This window comes from Girardinichthys multiradiatus, chromosome 7 (genome assembly GCF_021462225.1).
Source record: "Girardinichthys multiradiatus isolate DD_20200921_A chromosome 7, DD_fGirMul_XY1, whole genome shotgun sequence".
In the NCBI taxonomy this organism is placed as follows: domain Eukaryota; kingdom Metazoa; phylum Chordata; class Actinopteri; order Cyprinodontiformes; family Goodeidae; genus Girardinichthys; species Girardinichthys multiradiatus.
Window position 1 is genome coordinate 46,027,084 of NC_061800.1, and position 18,715 is coordinate 46,045,798.

At 39.8% G+C, this 18,715-nt stretch overlaps 1 protein-coding gene across 1 annotated transcript in view; it reads left to right on the forward strand.

Moving 5' to 3' along the window:
* Positions 1-18,715, forward strand: part of LOC124870896 (tomoregulin-2-like) — a 51,007-nt gene that overhangs the window by 12,019 nt on the left and 20,273 nt on the right. Inside the window, exons 4-5 of the mRNA XM_047369721.1 lie at positions 2,188-2,284; positions 18,078-18,226. Of these exons, the coding sequence (XP_047225677.1) occupies positions 2,188-2,284; positions 18,078-18,226 (246 nt within the window). The remainder of the gene's footprint in view (positions 1-2,187; positions 2,285-18,077; positions 18,227-18,715) is intronic.

Consider the following 18,715-nt stretch of genomic DNA (forward strand, 5'->3'; position numbering starts at 1 on the left):
AGCTAGTAAAGTTGAACTAAAACATGTGGGATAGCTTTTTTCCCTTAATAAAGGCAATCATCATTTGAAATTCTGAAATTACACATCAGTTTCTAAAACCATTGGTTTTTTTTACCGTGAACTCGGAGGATTTGCCATTCATGCTACGCTGGTAGGCTTTGGATTTACGCCCTGTTATCTTGGTGGTCCTGTGACCTGAAAGTAAAGCTGTGAATACTGAATATATATCTTTCTGCATGACTGCAAATGTCCAGCTCTCAGAGGACAAGTGTCATGGCTTCTGTCTGAGCACCTGCAGAGTCAGACAGCAGCTTTAGATAGAAAAACCAAAACAAAGAGTTTAAATCCACCAGCAAAGGAACATTTTATTTTCAGATGTTGTGGGGTAGCTTTGGAATTTCTCTGAATAGATGAATGAAAACTGCTGTGACTCAACAGCAACAAGCACAAAATCAGGCATGATGTATTTTACTTGACTTTGACCTTAAATAAAAATACAGACCTGTGTGCAGAAAATTAGGTTACAGCGCACTAACAGAGTTCTTTCCATTTTAGTCCAGCGTGTCACGAGAGATCACAAAAATAACAACAGGTTCAGGAGGGAAAATGAAAGACGTGACACAGGGGAGCACTGCGTAGTGGCGCTTGTTAGGGAGATTAAAGTAATGACTCGGGGAAATTATGCCAAGTTCCATCTCTTCGTTTTCTTCTTCCAAGTTGCTCTTCTGGGTGCTGGTAAGTTTAAAAATAAAGCTTGTTTAATAGAGTGCTGAGGGGAGGCGGGGAGAGAAGAGGAGCGAGGCGCTCTCTGTGGTGGAAGAAGGCAATTTGAGATTGGCCAGATTGCTTTTTATTCCTCCTTTTCTTCTCCCCGTTGGCCATTCACAAGTCGTGATGTGCACCGCCGGGGCCCCTAAGCTGCAATAAGCCTGACGCCAGAACCCACGTCGCCACCGAGGAGTCGTCGCACTCGCAGCACAGAAAAATCAGCACGATGAAATAAAAGAGGGACTCAGGGAAGATCAGCAGGGATTTGAGAGTGATAGATGAGAGTCAGGTGAGGGGAGTGGAGGAGGAAGAGGGGAAAGAGATGAAGGAGATGCCTTCAGTGTAGTCTAGGTGGGATATGATAGAATGTAAATGCGCTTGAGTTGTCCAAGGCTGACTTTCATTTTCACATGAGGTGCACTTTCTTTCAAAGCTTGCATTGAATGTTAGGAATCAATATTGTTAGGAACCACAAACAGAAGGACAGATGAGTCTGGGCTATACAGCAATGTCGCCGTCATACTGTAACAGTTCTGTTCTTAGGGATTTAGGTCAAGCTGAGTGAACAATAATGCAGCACAAGTTTCTTCGGTTTCACATGATGAATAAAGAAAGACGTGTGTGTGGGGTGGAGTGTGTGTGTATGAGAAATTACTCACACAAAAGCCTTAGGGTTTGTCCACACGTAGGCAGATACCTGGGAAAACGAATAACCTTTTATGTTTTGGGCTTTCATCCAGTCATAAACTTCGTTTTACGTGAATAAAAACGAATAATTCTGAAAACTCCAGCCAAAGTGGAGATTTATAAAAACTTTTTGAGCCAGCATGTGTCCATGATCAAATGGACTTTTACAGTTCGGTGCATCACTTCTGCGACAAATATGGCAGCGCTGACGTCAAATGTGCGACCATTGTTCATAGACTCGGCCGTACAGTGGAGTAAAAATGAATGATGAATGATTCCCAATTGACACTATCTTGTGTTTTCTCAGATTTATTTTATAAAACTTTGTTTAAAAGACGTTCAACTTCTTTTTCTGTCCACACAAACGAACCTCCTGGCGCCAATGTTATATACCTAACAGGAAGTCGTGATTGTTTTGAAGGATTCTGATTGGCTGACATAGGTTTCATTTTGCACTACACTGCCCCCTATGTGTTTGGAGTGTTTAACACAACGCTCAGTGGCGTATTTCTGGAGGTTGGTTTGGATGAAAACTTTCTGAAAAACCTCACGTGTGTACGATATTATTTTTAAAAACGATGTAGGGGAGATCTTTGTTTTTTTAAATACTCTGCTACATGTGTACAAGGCCTTAATTTCCTGATTCAAAGTTTTCAGATAATGTTCTTTCGTGATGATGACATCAGTTTTGTGAAGTGCACCAGTCACATGTTTTTCTTTTGTCCCTTTCAGGAGGCGAGGGCTCGGCTGAGACCGGGCAGAAGGAGACGTCCACCTGTGACATCTGCCAGTTCGGAGCAGAGTGCGATGTGGACGCTGAGGACGTTTGGTCAGTTTGAACATTCAAACACACACATTATATTTTTCAATCTAACATTTTCTCCTCCAAATCACCTCACCCTGGGTCTGTCAGTTTGACTCTTTTCAAAATTTCAATCAAATCAGTCCAGATATAGGCTTTACCTCAAAGATTTCAAAGCAGCGCTCCTCTGTCTCTTGCACTCACCCACTGCTGAACACCCACTGAGGGTTTTTATTGCATGGCTGACCATTTCATTTAACCTCAATTACCAGAGCAGGGCCAGGAGAAAAAGGAGATTTTCGCTTATGCTGGAAATCCAATTACTCTCCTTACAGGACTTAGCAATGTCAGAGCAAAAATGTCTTTGACTCACACAAGAGAAATTTGTCCAGTGATGAAACAACGTTTGTTGTAGATTTAACCATTTCCTGCAGATGGGACGGACGATTCTTTAGGCCCACTCCCACGCATTATGTTGTGGATGCAGCCCAACAAATACTCCCCCCCCGGTGGGGTTTACATGAAAACATGTCTGTGGAAAACCCAATTAAGCAGAGACTCAAATAGAGATCTGTTCTAGCAGCAGAATTAGAGCGTTGTACATGAATCAGACTTTAATAAAGCAATGCTGCTGATCTTTTGTGGAACATAGTCAGTTGGTATCAGCAAAGGGAGGCAGTAGTTAGAAGAAATCCCAGACATGCAGCTGAATATTAGAAGCGCCCTGAGAGTATGACTCTATCAAACTGCTTGATGTAATGGAAAGATAATGTACCCCTGTGTGCAATAGCTATAATGCCAAGGAATGGCTTCATGATGCATTTTGAGTCTCGTTACAAATACTAAACAGCCTGAGCCCACTCATTCACCCACTTTTGCAAATGCACCTTAATACGCCACTAAAACCCAGAAATTGATTTAATGGCACTTTCTGAATACCCAGCGGGGGAATTTATCCAATCACTGCAGAACAGAGTTGACAGTTTGTGCACATAAAACTAAAACACTAAAGAAAATGGAGCCTCAACCTTATTTAGCACAACCTGAAATAAAGACAATTACACATGGCATAACACAGGAGGCAGGCGGAGAACAAGTCAATAACACAACTCGTTTAGAAAACCATATTTGACATAAATATTATAACAGACATGAATATTTCAGCTTCTCTTTTGTAAAATGAAAACTATGAGTGTTTAATCTTTAAAAGCCCCAAGGTGTTTTGATAGGAACGTTTCTGGTGGATAATCAGGAAGGTAATTGCAACCCGACGGTGGGTGATTTTCCTGAAACGGCAGCCAGCAGCGGCTGCAGTGTGAGACTGTTTTGATTAAAATGACAGGTTAGTCCAATCAGGCGGCAGCTGGTTTTAATCAAACACACTGTCACTTAATCACTCTGTGATTGGAGAGAGGTGGCTGTAATCAAAGACCATCTTATTTTCACACAAACATTAATAAATAGTTTTCACACCATGTAGCTGTAAAGCAACTTTTAAAGGAGGAATGCAGCATTTTTGATGTCTGTATGTGATTTTTGCATTCAAGCTGCTGGTTTTCTCTACAGGAATATTATTTGTCGGGGTGCGACATTTTGGACTTTGTGTTTGGTTTTGTGTTTGTTTCCTTTTTCATCTAGTTTGGGTTTTTGTAGTCTTGGTTGTTTGTTTATTTCCTTCCAGTGTCTTCTAGTGTTTTTGTTTTCTCTCCCCTTCCTTTAGTTCCTTTAGTGGTTGCTTTTCTATTACTTGTTATGGTTTTCTTATGATTATGATTATTATTATATTTGTTGTTATTCTAGTTCCCTTGTCTTCCTTGTAGTTTCTAGTTTAGTATCTCTGTGTTTATTTATGTCTTGGTATTTGTTCACTTTGCGCTCTTCTTGTTTACTAGTTTATTTTCTCTGTTCCTCCTCGTCCTGGTTCCCTTTCTGTGGTTTAGGTTTTGTTTATTTACGGTCAGGGTTTCTTTATGGGCTCTTTGTTAATTATTAGGTTGTGGTGTTCTTCTATTTTCTCTAGTTCTCTGTTTACTTTCGTTAATGTCTATTTTAGGTTCCTTTGTTTCTGTTATCTATCTCTGTCCTTTGTTTCGTTAAGTTCTGTTTCCCTCAGTTTTGTTATTTAGTGCTTACTTATAGTTTTGTTTCTGTAGTCAGGTCCTTTTAGATTATGTCTTAGTCCAGCTCCTCTCATGTCCCCTAACTAACTAGGACAGTTATGTCTCCTTAGCAACTATCCATACTCCCTCAGTTGTCTGCAGCCTGGTTCACACCTGTTGTCTATTCTCCTCTGATTTCCTGCCTTTGTACCACATTGGTTCATACCTCACTCCCCTCTGCTTATAAGCTCTGTGGTTCTCTTTGTTCTTCGCTGGTTCCTCTCGTTCACTACCCTCACCTAAGTACGGTGTCTACTATGTTCCTGCAGAGTAAACTTTGTAAGTTTTTGGATTTTCTTCTTGTGTTTGTACCTGGAGTGTTTTTGCTACGTTTTGGATTATTCTTTGAATAAAGAAGAAGACTCCTTTAAACATGTTGCTGCCTAGCTCTTGTCTGCGCTTCGGTCAATCTAAACCTCAGAACTCAACATTATTGGAAATTTAGCTTTTTCGTTCTGCTTAGATGCATTTCCAAGGAGATTAATTAACTTCCAGAGAATATTATCTGCAATTCCTGCTTGGAAATACAGGCTATACTTTAATCAAATAAAGTTCTGGTCAGAACCTTGCACCCACTCGTGGTGGGCATGAATTGGTAGAGCTCATTTTAATTGGTTGGTTTTCTGGTAGTTCATACATTTTCAACAGGGTTGAAGCTGGGGTTCTTGGAAGGCTAGAGGCTTAATATTAGTCTACTTCATCCATTCAGAAACCAGTTTTGATGTGTTTGTGTTCATTTTCCATTTTGAAAACCTAAAGGTGTCCAAATCTCAACCATTTCACTGAAACATCCCTCCTCAAATTAAATGTAGGATGGACCAAGCTGAAGTCTGTGTGAAAAAGAAATTGATCGAAGACCCGTGTCACTTTTCACAGTGAAGCAAGTTTAATATTACCACAGGTACCAGAAATCAGTTATTTTTTTCTGTCTGTGCAACAGGAAAATGACCTCCATATTCCTAATTCCACCTAACACGCTTTATTAGGCTCATCTACTTCACTTACAAGTCCACTATGTACATTTCTACATTGGAATATGCCCAATGGTGCATGGGAAGTTAGGAGAAACTCAGAGATGTGAGAATCAGCTTCACATCTCAGATTTCTAACAAACCTGAAAACACCTGTAGCCACTGAAGGCAGCAACACAAAAGAAATCCTGTTTTGTATTTGGAAGTCCATCCATCCATTATCTACACCTTCTTGTCCATGCAGGGTTGGGGGGGAGCTGATGCATATCTCCAGCAATCATTGGGAAGGAGGCTTAGTATACCCTGGACAGGTCAACTGTTTCACAGGGCGACACAGGGACATACAGTACAGGACAGACAACCATGAACACACACAGACACTCACATGCACTCACTCATACCTGAGGGCAATTTATAGAAGCCAGTTAACCTTTTGGACTGTGGGGTAAAGCTGAGGTATCCAGAGAGAACCTACGCATGCACAAAAAGAAAATGTAAACTCCATCCAGGAAGACTCAAGGCTACGATTCAAACCCGGGACCTACTTGCTTCAAGGCAACAGTGCTACCAACTGTGCCCCGGTGTAGTTCCCTTTGGAAGTCCTTAGCTTAAAACCTAATTGTTATGTTTATACATTATAGAATTAAATAATCCATGTTTGCCTGCTCAAATAAAAGGTTATGCTTGGTCAGGAGAAAATTGTAATTTCAGCCCATTCTCTGCCCAAAGTATTATTGATTCCGTTCATCATCATTTGTGATTCACTGAAAAATGAATATTTTTCCTTCTCTTGCTTTATGGATTCAGATAAAGAAAAATGTCCTGAGTGTTGTGGTGAAGATACTGCATGCTGAGTGAACCTCATTTGGCAGAATGCTTCACAGCCTTTATCTGCACTCCACCGTTCTATAGCTCCTATTCTCTGGAGGCAGGCAGCAGGCAAAAAAGACTAATTTGCCCCAGAGGGATCAATAGAGTCTCACAAAATCCCATTTAGATCCATTTGTGGTGTAAAACTGTAATTACCCACAAAAATCTATGCTTTCAAACCCATCAATAGCACCCATCTTTGTTGATGGAATTAAAGGCGAGGAGGTTGCATGGCGGACTGCAAGCTGGACCTCCTTAGACAAGACTGGGGGAATGAACTTCATTCAAACCCAGAGATGTGTCCACGTTGTAGACTTTTCTTTGGACAGTTTAAGAGAATTTAAAATGAACAGCCAGGTTGGAGGTTGGAAATGTCTGACATGACTCCATGAATGCACACATACAGAATACAGTACACTCAGCAGGACATTAAACTTACACCCACAGTCACTTCCTAGTTTTTCTTTCCTTTGCAGTTGCTTCTGGGTTGATAGTATTTTTTACCTTTGCTACCAGTGTGTGTCTGTTAGATATTTGAGTTAGTTGTGTTTTTTATATAGTCACATCATTGTAAGGATTGTTTTCTCCACACCCACTGACAAAGGCAGTCGATCATATAGCTTGATTTAGATGTAATTTTGTCCACACTCAGACTAGTGATCGGTATGTATACATCAGTACCATTTGAAACATAATTTTATTGGTCCCCCTTTGCCAGCCAGAAAACCCTGACCTGTTGAGGCCTGAACCTTCTACTCCACAGGTGTGCTGTGGTATCTAGCAGCAGATCCTTTAAGTCCTATAAGCTTTGAGGTATGGCCCACATAGATCAGGCTTGTTTGTCCAGTACATCCCACAGATGCTCAATTGGATTAAAATCTGGGGAATGGCTTTCTGGCAGGGGGGCAATACACTGCTCTATATGCAACAACCTGTCATGATCTTAGTATTCTGACTGTTTCTATCAGAACCAGTAAGTAGTTTGAACTACGATAGCCCATCTGTTGCATCGTAAGACACTGGTGAGGTCTCACTCCCCACATGCATTAGTGGCCTTGTCACTGGTTCACCACTTTCCTTTCTTGGACCTGTTTTTCACTGTAGACCCACAAGAGCTGTAGTTTTATAGATGCTTTGATTCCAGACATCGGCATCAAGCTCCCGCAGTCAAACCTGAAATCCTTAGGCTTGCCCATTCTTCCAGCTTCTAATGATAGTGTTTGATTGGTTATCCTGTGTGGAATGGTAGTATCAACGGGCAGTCTGATAAGTGTCCAATGGTCCTACTGTGCAGCTGCAAAGTATCTGGGACAAACACATTTACCTGATGCTGGAACCAATGGGCACACAGGAGGAAACAGTAAGACAGACTGCATTGGTGGGGTCTCTCTTAGATTATCAAAATATTAGTATGCCCATTGCTACTCTGCATATGTAACAATTACCAAGAAGTATAATTCTTATATAATGTCCATATGTCTTTTTTTAAACATTTTGCAGGGTTTTGAAGTTGTTTTCCTGATAAAGTTAAAGTTTCTGTTTTCTGTGTTTGCATCATAATTATTATTTTTTCCTATTCATGTATTTTGAGAACCTGCAGCGATTTTGCTAAAGATTACGAAACCTCCTATGTGACTCAGTCTTATCTTTATAATTGCCTCAAATCCACTGAAGCTATTTTGTAAGTTCTTGCTTATTCTCTGGATTTTAAAGATGTTTTGCAAAACAGTTTTTAAGCCTTGTCTGTTTGAGATTTACTTACTTATAGGAACTAGTCTTGATAAAAGAGTTTTTTATCATCTTTTGACATAGAATGTCCTAGCAACAATTAACCTGAAGGCACATCTTGGTAAGATAGAAGACCATCCAGTCAGTTCTGCTTTTGCTCATGCTTTTTCCTCATGTGACCCTCATCCTCTACTGGAGCAGTTTTATTGTAAATGATGCTACACCCTATTTCTGTTTTAAAAGTTAGAGATTTCTCATCAGCCATTGACTGAAAGTCCAACATAACTGCAGTGTGCATGAGGTGTACGTTTGGCTGCAGAAAAAAACAATTCTGACACCTTTAATCTCTGGGTTGCATAAACGTAGTTTGAATGAATAAAATGTGAAGACATACATCATTATCTGTTTGTATTGCTAATAGCAGTTAGCCTGGTCAATAAACAGAACAGTTAGCATATTCCAATGGTTTTTCAACTTGGATCTGAAAGTCTGGCTCTGCTCTTATGGTTGCTGCAATGTTTCAGACATGATCTAATGGTATGAAACATTAATAGCAAAATACTCACCACCATTCATGATGTGAATTAGTTGCGACGTCTAGAGGGTTTCCATTAAGTTGCAATACATCGTCAGTCCATTTGCAGGTATGAATTCTGTTTTAATGGTGTACCTTAAAGCAATACCATTTCTTTTGTAAGTATCCTAGTATATTGCATACTGGATGACTGTCTGTCTTGAAGGTCAGGTGAAAGCTAGGTTTGATTTGTTGGGAAACAGGCTATTTTCCTGCTGATAATAAAAGCAGGTTTTAGACTTAGCCCACCTGGAAAGCTAATTAACTGTTAGACTGGTGAAAGGTCCAGCATCAGAGTGAGATGTTAAGATAATCGTGACTGGTTTCTGTTGTCTGGGTGGATTCTAGATGGCAGGATTTTGGGCAGATTGTTGATTAGTTCAGGATGAGCTGACCTAAAGCAAAGAGAGCAAACTAAAATCAAACTTCTCTCACCAGACAGCTCTCAGGTGAGGCAGAAAATAAAAACAGTGATACAGAGAAGAAGATCCATGGAGGAGACATTGAGACAGAGAACAAGACGGTACTTTGTTTAAACCAACACAGCTGGAGCACAGCAGTCATTCCTGGACATGCATTTCCTTATTTCTGCAGATACAATAAAACTTTGTTTACTACAAATTGAATTTCTATATTTGGAGGTTCTCAGTTGGCAGTCCCAGCCCCTCTCTGATAAACTCTCTGAGGACTTCACCCCCCTGCTGCAGACAAACACATGCATGCGATTATTTTCCCTCTGAGATTTTACCCTGAAGTCATGTCGCATCTTGATCGCTTCAGAAGCTTCAGCTTCACTTTCTCTGCATAAAAACCCGAACGTTCTCCCACTGATCTCTTTATTTCAGCGTTGCTTTGAGCTGGAGAGCTTGTGAGGGTACATGGTGGTTCTTAAACAACTTCAAATTATTTATTTTTCTCTTATTTTGAGTTTTCCTGCACAGAGACACAATTCCTCCACAAACATTAAAGTCTCAGGCCTTTTTCAAAGGAAATGTTGTTCTCCTCTTCCTGAGCTGTCGATGAATAGTATTGAGATTTCTAAAACTCTCTTTTATCACTTGACCCATACCTATTTTCGCTTTGTGTGTTGATCATGCACCAGGAACTATAACAATATTGCTGCTTTTTGGGCTTTTCCAACCTACGGCAAACAGTGTCATACCTCTGATGGCATTAAATTCTGTCTTATGCTGATTACAGCAGTCCCTGAGGGGAGACAATAATTATGTCGAATAAAAAGCAGGCTGTGAAAACTTAACTAATAATGTTTAGATGGCCCAATCAAAGGCCATTCTAAACAAATACGTTTTTAATCTTAATTGAAAGCAACTTAGGCTTTCAGCTCTTTTACAGTTTTCTGGGAGTTTATTCCAGATTAGTGGAGCATAAGAACTAAGAGCTGCTTCTCCATGTTTGTGGATTTGCGCTAAACAGTGTATAAATAACTGAACTGACTTGGGGCTGAGATAAAACCAGTTTCCTCGTGTTAAAGTTGTGAATATAGAAAGAGCTGATCCTAACCAAGAACTAGGCCCCAGTTTCATGTTGGAACTGATTAATTAATATGAAACTAATTGTGCTTTTGTCTGAATTGTTTCTTTTTTTCAACCAAGCTCCTTTTAAACAGTTTTTCTGTGCCTGCTACATCTCATGCAGTATTCTATCAATTATTCCTGGAATATTACCATTTAATGTCACACAGCACAGCAGCATTATTCACCTGTATGTGGTGGTGGGAGTTTATCAGATATTTTCTATTCACCTTTTCTGTTTTGTTCTGTGTGTCACCAGCATTGCCTCCTTCTCTCTCTGTCTGTTTGTCTGTTTGCCTCCCTCTCTACGTTTTTTACAGGATTACAGTGAAATTTGAGACTGAGGATTATGAAAAATCAATGCAATGTTCAGTTGCAACGAGGTTTGCTGCTGGGGATTTGTACACAACAGTTAGGCAGTTAGTGGATATGTTGGCCTTAGCTGCTCAGTGTGTGTGTTGGTGTGTGTGAAATACAGCCTTTTTAGTTGGGAGCCTGCAGACTGTCGGGAGGTGGGGAGGCTTTGATTAGAGGGAAATCACAGGGAACTAATCAATACGACACATCCTGCAAAGAAAGTGTTCTCACACACACCCGAAGCACACACTGAGGTGCATTTATACACATCCACGCTCTGATAACTTCTATTTAACACTTCCGCACCCCTCCATACCACTCCCAGAAACATGCAGAGGAATGATTTGGGATGTGTGAGTGAAGGAGCTTCTGAAACACGGATTATCAGCAGGCGATTTGTGACCTGAGCGTGCATGTGTGCCGAGTGTTTGTGCACAGACGTCTGCGGGTAGCTGTAGGATGTGTTGATACACTGCAGTCAGGTGGTATGGTGCCCATTGTGGTGAAAGTGAGAAGCCTGATTAAAAATGTATGGAGCCACCAACCAAACAGCAGCTGCTTCTCAGAATGGAAGGCTCCTCTGTGATGGGATTACTGTGTATGAATACATATGTATGTGTGCAACGATGAGGCTGTACCATATCTTCTATTTTTAATTTGTGGATGTGCAGAAATTTGTTTTTGGTGCAGAGGATGAGGTTAGCTGCTTTAATTTGCCTTCTCTGCTCTTCCTGCTCCCTCCTTTCATGTTCAAACTGATCCAGTTTGGATATGTTTGTGATAATGAGGGCGCTTTAATTGTGCGCCTAATCTTGTCTTAAGGGTGGCTTTTGCAAATTTAAAATCTGTGTTGCATAATCTTTAAAGGTTGACCCATAATACAGAAATATTTTCCATCTCTTGCCTGAAGAAACGTTTCCATATGTAAATAATTCTGACTTCAGTAGATGGCAGTGTTAAGGAACTCCTTAACATAAAGCATTTTAACCTCTATAAAACATCCATCACCAAGTTGCCAATCTGTCTTTTGTCATGAATTGACATTTGTTTAAATGAAAAAAGGAAATAGCATGTGCAAAACAATTGAAAAGAGTCAGGGGTAATGATAACTTTTCCTGTTTCAATAAACAAAAAATAAATTAAATTCAGTTTTATTCAAAATGGAAATTCTACAAATTGTTTTTTTCAAATAGTTTTGCAATGTCATTTTGGACGATGGGTTTGGTCTTTATGCCGTAGATTAACTCAGAATCCTCAACAGTTAAGCCTGAATAAGTCTGCAGACTGACTTGAAGCTGCCAGTTGTCATTTGAAAGTCTAAGAAAACAAAGTGCCACATGAAGCCATCTTCACACAACAAACAACTGACATTGTCAAAAAGAGAACAAACGGTCCTTAATCTGTTTATTAATGACGTTCCTCTTTCCAATCTCTAGATGGTCCAGAATCCTGGATCCTCTCTCATGCTGTCTTCTCTTAAGCTCAACCCAAAGGTCTTCTCCAGACTTGATGATCATGGAAGAAGCTTTATTTTCTCTGGGATTGACTTGGCCTTGTTTTTTGGATCATTATTAGAGCCCCAATGACAACCCATAAACTTGTTTATGTTTATGTTTGTGATGGTAATGGTTGTTATGGAAACTTCGTTAGAAAGAAAAATTTAAAAGCTGACTTTTTTCGTCCCTTAGCATCCCCTTATGTTTGAAGGAAGATAAAGTTGGGTCCTTGTACAGCCTTGTTTGTCACACTCACAGTCCTTTTAAACTTTTTTTTTATTTTTACGCTGACTAGAGGTGTTAACATGTTTAGGCCAGGAGTTGTATTCAAAACACACCTACCTGAGTTGGATGGCATGTTCTCTTGTCTTTCACATTGTGAAGAGTGGCTAGGAGGAATAGGCCTGTGTCATGCCATATTCATACCTTGGTAAACAAAGTCATGAATTATTAATCAGAGGACCATAAGCATTCTGATCAACTCACAGAACTTAAGAATATATAAATGAAACTACTGCACTTTGAGATTTCACCTTACATGTTGCAGTTACATACTTTTTATAGAAATAATTAAAAGTGACCATGAACAGTGGAATTGGTGTTTCTTTCTCCATTGAAGAAAAGACCATAATTAAGTTAAATTGGATCGTTTTTGTTAGTCAGTGTCAGATTATGCTGCTGCGTCAGGGTGTCAGCAACTAACTGTGAACTGATGCTACATAAGTATAATAAACTGAACTGAAAAGAAAAAAGAGGATTTTTTACTCATTTTACCAGAGGTGCCTATAAATGAAGAACTGTAAATGTCATGCCCATTTAGATGCCATTCAACGGCTGGATTTGAACCCACAGAGTTGCCTCTAAGTTTAGACCAAGCTCTTTCACTCTTACAGCTTTCTTTGCCAGAAAGCACAAACTGAAATATAAACTCAGCTTGATAGTTTCATGCTCTGAGTATTTAACCACTTTCAGTTTTAATACTGTCGCTAAATCGCTGTGTGGCTGTAAGATAAAAAGAGAAAATGGTGGTAAATGTAAATACATATTTAAATAATTATTTTTGCTTTGGCAGATTGAAACAACACATAGTGTCCTGGGTAGATTCTAGTCATTTCTGTCTTTGGGTCCATGTGTTGGTTCTGACCCGCGTTGTGGACATATTATGCCCATACTGGCAGCCAATGATTTATTGTAATTCTCTCTAGCCCATTTATGGTGTAAGAAACTGCAGATATGTGGCTCCAATAAATAATATTTATCAGCAGAAGGTCACTCAGGATTGACTTGGTTTGATCAGAGGACATGTTTGACTAGAATGGACTGACCCCATGGGGATCAGAACCAACATAAATGGAACAAGCACGAAATATTAAATCTTGAAAAACTATTTACAGTTAAATCTTATATGATATTGCTGAATATTTAGGTTGATAATTCATCAAGTACTTGAGTACCAAGAAAAATAAAACTCAATGTGGCATGAAAATGAAAATAGTTTGGGGAAAAAATGTGGATAAGACTCGGCAAAATGATGAACTGACCCGGAGCTGTCATGGAAACACTGAACGATAGAGGCTGCGCATCAGCAACAAGATCTCTTCTGGTCTATATCTGCTCATGGAGCTGCAGTGACTTGATTGATTGGTGAAAGAGGTGATAGCAAATTTGATCTCTGACCTTCACACCATTTCAGTTGTCTTCCTGATCTGGGCTGAATGTAAACATCTGAAACTCAGCTAAGATCTCTAGTAAACTTAAAAATGTATACCAGTGTTAGATGAACTTTAGCCTAGATGTATTTCAACCCTTTACTTGATGTTGAGAACTTCTTTCAAATTTTCTATCGGAGCTTAAAGTGCTGCTAAGGAAGGGGAATAAAGAAGACAAAGGAACCATGCAGGTCACAGACAAAGACTAAGAGAAAAACAGATTGGGATTGGACTATAAACTAATACTGAATATATCTAAATATCCCACTAAGCATCATGGATCTCAGTATTAGAAAGACCGACCAAAACCTACAAACCAAACCAAGAAGGGCTTCAGTTAAAGAGGCAACATCAGGCATATTTTCACCAATAGGCTCAGGAACCTCAGTGCTTCTGTATTGGATTTTTCACTGTGATAAAACATTGTACCAGACCTGGTTCCTTTAAAGTTTTCACTTAGATCTTTTAGCTACAGAAGGATCTGTGGAAAATTAATTAATTTAAAATGTGAAATGTTTCTCCAGCTGAATCTGAAATATCTGTTAATGTTGCAAATTTCTAGGTTTTTATCTGTCACATTAGACCAAACAATAAGCCATTAATGTTTGATTCCTGTTCTTCTCTGTTTGATAGAGTTTGCTTTCTGTTAACTCTGACAATGACAACCGTCTATAGGACCATTTAAAGGTTAACAGCTAGCAGATAAAGAGTTGTTAAGGGGATCAATTGTGAAAAACACGGGACCGAAAGGAGGAAATTGGGAACTAAGAAGCAGAAATGTTTGGTACTTTTTATCTCGCCTCGAAACTTTCCTTACACCAGAGCGATATAACGTCTCCTCTTCTAGATGGACGACTACAAATGCAGAAGGAAAAGACTTAGCGAATCATTAAAGTTTGTCTGGTAAAAGCGTCCAGAAACGTTGAAGGTAGATCTGAAGGAGTTGTACGGATTTGTGTCCTTTGGAAAAACTGTAAAATCCATAAAGCGACCACTTAAAGATAAAAGCTTGTTTTTCCTTAGAGAAATCTGAGACAATCCACAAACATGTAAAGGAAGGTCAGGTGACACATGATGATCAAATGAGTTAATTACCACAATGTGAAAAGCTTAGAACTAGCCTCCGGGGTTTTAAATTATAGGGTTCCCCTCTCTTTACACTCACTGCAGAGGCTGAAAACAACAGTTTCTCTGTGGCGGTTCATTGATGGACATTCATGTTATTGTGGCTACTAATTACAGGAGAACCAAAAGAAGAACTCTGTAATTTGAGTGAAACGTCGTTCTGACAGGTCACTCAAAGCAGCTCATCCTCAGCATCAATCAGCATCAAGCATTTCCATAGCAGCATCCTCTGCTTGTCTGTGCTGCAGCGTAGCTGATGCTGCCACACTTTCCTGCACAGCCTCGAAGTCACCATCAGTGTCTGCAGTTAGGAATCATCAAAGCTGAATGTGAAGGTGTTCACTGTCGTTTGTGTGTGTGAGGTTGGGGCATGCATTTATGTGTTGGTGGGTGCCCACGGGGGCGTGTATGCAAATGTAGCTTTACCATGAAGCCCAGAGACCAATGACAGGGTTATAATTACAGAATCAAGCGTGCTGTCTGGGGACGGGTGTACTTTCTGCTGATCAGGTCTAACACAGACTCAAGAGTCAATGTGCACATTTAAAAGAACAAACAAACTCTCAGAAAAGCACGTGGTGGCTCCATCCCATGGAGACGGTGTTTATTGATTTAGCCTGATCTTAAGAGATCAGCACATTTTGAACTGACAGAGGAAACATAAAAAGTTAAAATCTCAGTAAAACATGAGATTTTCTTAAACATTATGATCACAAACAACACCCATTGTAACCGAAGTGGTCTGGCAACTGACTACCAGTACTTGATTTACCTCATCTGGCAGCTTTCAGTCAGTCCTTACATTAAATCCTTTATTCTAATTCTATCATAACCCTGGGACAAAGGGTGCTTCAAGTAAAGGCACTATTTTTGGTGAAGAGATATCCAACCAGTTTACTTCCAACTAAATTTCATGCACAAATGCAAAAGAGATAACCCCATCCTTTTCAAAAAGGTCTGGTGCTGCATAATAAAGTCCAGGGTTGACTGCATGATTTAAAAGGTTAATTGTGCCTTTTTTTTTATATTTATCCAATTTAAAGACATATTGTAGTTAATTTATGTTTACTTCATACTTAAAATTTGTTCAAATTATATTAGAATAAATTAGCTTAAAGTTTTTAAGGTTGCAATTTGTCCCACCTGGAATATCACTTACTTCACAAACATACTGGTTCATTTTTTATTCGCAGTTCTTCAGTGATTTCTCAGCCCAGTTTGCCCAGTTTGTGCTGAATGTGTGAACCTGTTTGGTCTTTATCAGTTTCACAGCACAAAGCGTTTTAATGTGCCCCATTACACCCTAAACCTTTTACTGTATTTTCTATTCAGACTTTTTTAATGTCATCTAAAATAAAAGTTTGAAGTTTAGTGACCATTTTTTGTCCCAAAGTTAAACTGTGCAGCTCTGTTATCTGAAGTGCTTTCATCAGTAATTGCTTCCTATCACATGTTGGGATTATGATTATTGATTAATTAATATTTATCAAGAATTATAAATAAAAATCATAATTTGAGAAAATTAATTTCTTTACCAAAAATCCTCATTTATGAATCAAAACCAGAGATGTCCTCTGGTTTTGTAATTGTGGCCCAAAGCCCTTGATAATTACAATTATTGAATTCTCAGTAATAGTTGATAACTATTACTAGAGGTCACTCTTTAATCAACCGTTTCTGCTGAAACGTGGGGAACTTTTACCTTATTTTGACTGACGAATCACTCTTGCACAAAATAAACACAAACGCCTTCTCTTTATCTATGTGAAATTTATTAAATCCATAGCCCTAATACAACTCGCTCTTCCGATTCACCTAATCAAACATGCAAAGTTCTACACGAAAGGGTAAAATACCTAACTAAACAAAATAAAACAACAGCATTGGGTGTGTATGAAATCAAACCAGCAGTCATGGCAAAAATACAAGAGGGTTATGGTGTTGAAAGAAGCTTTGGAAGTGCCACTCCCAAAGTGCGGCTTGGTTACACTGTTTGTCATAAAAACATCCCCCTCCGCTGTGGATGTCCGAGCACACAAAGGGTTGTAAAACTTTTGGCAGCAACTAATAAAACATGAAGTTGAAGGCAAAGAAAATGGTTGATTTTCACCATAAGGTTATTATAGCAGTTCAGTTCCGCAGCGCACCTGCGTTCAGGTGTCCAGAGAGTAAAAAACACAACTTGCGAGACTCGGTGGCCTCTGAAATTCAACTGCAATCAAGTTTCAAAAAACAATGGCATGCACATACAATTCAGAACACATTAGACTATAAGTGGCGGTTCTAAATTGCACTAAAATCCTACTCTATCCTGCCCACGCTATTTCTAATAAAGAAATAAAAATAAAAGAATGGATTTTACTTACTTGATGTTATCTCCTCTGAGCAGAGGGAGAGAGAGAAGGGGGTGAAGAGTTTCCACGCGTCCGTGGATAACTCAGAGTAGAATGGTCCGTTTCTTCTGGCTTCCTCAGCAGAAAAACAGTATCACAGACCGTCAACAGTGGACTGGAACAAAAACAAGGGTGGCGATTCCATCTCCTTGAAACCTCCGCGGTTTTCTGGTTACGTGTTAAATCCACGTTGTCGATCGGTAAAGTTGAAGATTTACAAGCCTTCTTATTCCTGTAAGCTTAATTCGCTTAGTTTTCTCGTTGGCCAACAGGGAGAATGAATGAGAGTCCACGTGGAATCTCCTTCTCCAGAATGATGCGCTTCAGATGCCAGTAACCGCGTCTCGGTTTCAAGCTGAAAAGCAATGATGGGCCGTCTCATACTGTTATATAGTTGACTGTGGCATCAGAGCTGCGACGCCCCCGTCCTATCAGCTGTGGTACCCGCTGGGATTTGTAGTAGCGGACTGCCCTGGGATGCAAAATGGCCGATGATGCCAGAATGCCTGGTGGCGTCCAGCAACGTGCAAATGGTCCAAGATTCAGCAAACAAAATGATCCAACACACAGGAGAGGAACATTATTTGTCTATCAGCCCTCCGGTGCAACTGGGCCCCTCTTTGCAAAGTTAAATTCATTTTTCTATTGTGTGAAACTGAATGAGCTGAAACACAATTTGAACAGGATTACTTTGATGGTCCAAAGTCCTGACTGAGCTCAAACTGTGCTGCTTTTTCATATTATGCTTTTAATCCTCTGGTGCATCAGGTGTGTGTCTCTCACAGTCAAACATGCTGCAGAATCTAAATGCTCTCATTGACATTTCAGCATTCATCCGTTTAAAGATGTATCAACATGTTAAAGGGCTGGAAATGGAGAGCTGTAATGTGATTTCCTGCTGTTCAGGTGTGTCTGCAACATCGACTGCTCGCACATCAGCTTCAACCCGGTGTGTGCCTCGGACGGTCGCTCCTACGACAACCCCTGCCAGGTGAAGGAGGAATCCTGTCAGAAGCAGGAGCGCATCGAAGTCAAGTACCTGGGCCGCTGCCAAGGTCCGACCCTCACACACAAATTCATGCATGCACTCACAGTAAGAGGTGGAAAAACAGACTCAGAAACACAGCGGAACCTGTCAGTTTGCCCGTATGAGCAGATGCTAGCTTCAAACACACAACCTGATTCTGTGGATTTCAACTAATATCCAGTAGTTTTATAAAGTTTTGCTCAATCAGGAATTACAGAGACGTTTTTCACACTTCCCAAAAATCTGAAAAGTTTTAACGGATTTATCCCCAGTGTAACCATTTCCTTTCGTCAATCAGCTAATTTGTCGCCTAATTGTTCTGTGAGGCTCAGGGGTTTGTTATATAACAATAGTGAACCACCAGCACCATGAAGACCAAGGAACACAGTAGACAGGTCAGGGAGAAAGTAGTTGAGAAGTTTAGAGCAAGGTTTTAAAATGACATACCAAGCTTTAAACGTCTCAGAGAGCTCTGATCAATCCGTCATCCATAATAGAAATGGTATGACATGGAAGT